The following is a 3,172-nucleotide window of genomic DNA, read 5'->3' on the forward strand; positions in this document are numbered from 1 at the left end:
GGTGGCATATTATAGAGGTTGGAAAGGTGGGGGGGGGGGGTGAAATTAACTTTTACCGCATAAATGATTGTAGAAGATACGCAAAAGACCCTGTTAACTTGTTTTGAAAAAGAGAACAAGGGAAAGGTGAGGTTGTCTACTGTTGCCACATAATTGATTGTAAAAGATGCGCGAAAGACTCTTATAACATGTTTATTGGTTTAGGAATGGAAAATAAACAGGAGAGGAAGGGCAAAATTTACTCTTACCACATAATAAATTGTTGTAAAAGACACGAAAATGTTCTCTTCCCATCAATGGTGCCTAAGGAGTGGCGTCGGTGGCCTAGTGGTTAGGCAGGCGGACTCGTAATCGTGAGACTGCAAGTCGGGGTTCGAGCCTTAGGAAAGGCACTTTGCACAAAGTTCCCACTTGGCTCGGTCCTTTCGGAGACGGACGTTAAAAACGGAGGCCTCGACTCTTAAATAACATAATAGTGTTGATAGGGACGTTAAACCTCTACCATTTCACCATTTTTTCAGTGCCTAAGGAGCTGCTACCCGAGAACGCTTGCCCGGAAGGCCTTTGGGGAAACAACTGCAACATAACCTGCATGGACAAAAGCTGCCAAGGCTGTCTCAAGACCAACGGCGGGTATTGTATGAAGTGCCGGGACGGCTACTATCTGACAGCCACGAAGGACTGTGAAATGAATAAAAAAGGTGGGAGCTCGTCAGTGATTGTTGGTGTGTGTGTGTGGTAGCCTATCCGTTCGAAATGTTTGGAGCTCCGAAGAGCGTGCTCTTCGCCAGGGCAACTGCCTCTCTTGGGTAGCGGGTGAGGCAGTCCAACCTTTCTGAATCCTCCCCAAAGAGAAACCATCCCTGAAGCCAGTGCTCCAAATCTTTTGGCTTCTCGCTGCACAATGGAAATATTTAGGTCTGGTGCTTTGTCTATTCTATTTGTGTGGGCCCGCAGCCCAGAGAAGTGACCAGTCCTGATTTTTGACTGTAGCGACTTGTTGTTGTGCCCTTGACATAGAGGAGTGGCTTTAAAAAAACGTTACCCCTTTTAGCCGCTTTGTGGATAAATGTGGAATGTTCTGCTTTATAAATGTTTCCTGTCTCTTTTATTGACTTTCCTGGTAGCACGATGTGGCATGACATGAAATTGTTTAGGTTTAACGCCCCTATCAACACCGTTAGGTTATTTAAGCGGCAGGATCTCCGGGTTTAACGTCCGTCTCCGAAAGGACCGAGCCAAATGAGAAATTCGTGTAAAGTGTCTTTGCCAAGGACAAAGCGTCGGACTGAGCTGTAGCTTGAACCCCTGAACCCGTAATCTGACGATTACGAGTCCGATAGCCTAACTACTAGGCCATCGACACAACTCTAGGGTAAAAATAATCAAGTCACCGTCACAATGACTTGATCAGTGGACAATATAATATTGTCCTTTAGTTTTAGTAAGAGTTTTACGGCACTAGCACCACAATAAGGTCATATAAATGCCTAAGATTAGAGGTGTTACAAGAGAGTAGCAAACACAAAAGAAGGAGGAAAGAAAGTCGATAGATGTTTGATAGAAAAAAGAAGCAAACCACACCAGAGCACCCACGAACCACTCACTAATATTGTCCAATTCAACACATTCATTATTAATCAAATATTGCTTCTTATTTACTACCAGAAAAAAATTTCGTAAATAACCGCTCAGAAGTTATACCTTTATTTGATTAGAGACAATCAATACGTTATTCTATTGTAGTCGTAAGTCAGTTTTTTTACCAAAAGTAGACTAATATAGACCACCATTGTTCTCAAAAGACACATGTAAAATGAGCTGTAAATACTGCAAAAAAAAAGTTTCTTGGAAAGACAGGTAGAGTTTGTTGTAGCTTTGTAATATGTGGTGTCCGTGGTCTAGTTGTTCTGATATAGCGTGTAGGGCTCGCAACTGAAAGGTCATGGGTTCAACCCCTGTCCGTGGGCCGACGTAGTATCCTTGGGAAAAGACGTTTCCCAATAATGTTCCTCTTTCCACCTGGGTGGGCATGAGTACCCAGCAATAGACAGCGAAAGAACTTGTCAGATTGTTGGTTTTTGAGCACTTAATCCGCTGCCTGCACTGTGTCCTGTGTGCTTTCCGGGAAGTCGAGAATGTCTCTGAGTTTTCAAAGTGAAATTTTTTTAGAGGTTTAACGCCCCTATCAACACTATTAGGTTATTTAAAAGGCGGGACCTCCCAGTTCAACATCTATCTCCGAAAGTACTGAGCCAAGTGGGAAATTTGTGTAAACTGCCTTTCCCAAGGATACAACGTCGGACCGAGATGAAGGTCGAACCACAGAACAACCTGGTTACCGACCCCACCAGTCATTTTTCAAGGGTAAACAGCGGCAATGATATGACCTTATGCAGTTGCGAGCACCGTAAAACCTCTACCAAAACTATGGAAAAATAAAACTCTTCCTAAAACTGAACTAACAATGTTCTTTCCTTCTCCTCGTTATCTCCAGATTCCTTCGTCCTGATGATTCTGGTGGTCATTCTGTGCCTGTTGCTTCTGATCCTCTTGGCTCTGATCCCTTTGCTCCTCAAACGGTGAGTCCGGCTGTTGGGAGGGCTGATACGGCGGGGCGTTTTTCCCTTTCGTCAACCCGCAGCCACCTCCCGAATTGTCAGCGACCTCCCAACCTTTGACACGGGTCAAACTTTCATCTATTTATAGGTAGTTACCAGAACATGAATAGGTGAAGTGATGTGCCGTGATAGTCGCGATATAATATTTATTGAGATTGTTTTGGTCTCTCTTTACTCATCACCACGAGAATTTCTTGAAGTTTTTCCCTGGACTCTGCCTTTACTAAAATCTCGAATCTAGATCTAGGTCTAGAGTTGTAATCTAGTGGCAGGTTGCAGATTTCTGTTATCCAGTACATTCAAGAGATTAAATAAATTGGACTAGACTCTAGACTCTAGTAGTAGACTCTTCTACTTCTACTTCTAAACCTTCGAGATTACAAAGGCCAAGCCTAGGCCTGTAAGGATTCGTTTTGTTAATTGTGTTGTTTAACACAAAGTCTAAGAAGGTAGCAAACCTAACACATTTTTTTCTAACGATATGAATCTTAAATTGACTTTTATATTGTCAATAAGAGATCAAGTTTAATCACCTATTCATTTAAGTAAGG

At 42.8% G+C, this 3,172-nt stretch overlaps 1 protein-coding gene across 1 annotated transcript in view; it reads left to right on the top strand.

Moving 5' to 3' along the window:
- The window catches only part of LOC101853976 (multiple epidermal growth factor-like domains protein 10), a gene marked incomplete at its 3' end in the record, with an annotated part of 5,310 nt that extends 2,728 nt beyond the window's left edge, over window positions 1–2,582 (top strand). The window contains 2 exon segments of the mRNA XM_005109789.3: window positions 522–701; window positions 2,498–2,582. Coding sequence (XP_005109846.2) covers window positions 522–701; window positions 2,498–2,582 — 265 coding nt within the window.
- Between the last annotated feature and the right edge of the window lie 590 nt (window positions 2,583–3,172).

This window comes from Aplysia californica, unplaced genomic scaffold (genome assembly GCF_000002075.1).
Source record: "Aplysia californica isolate F4 #8 unplaced genomic scaffold, AplCal3.0 scaffold00816, whole genome shotgun sequence".
Taxonomy (NCBI): Eukaryota; Metazoa; Mollusca; class Gastropoda; order Aplysiida; family Aplysiidae; genus Aplysia; species Aplysia californica.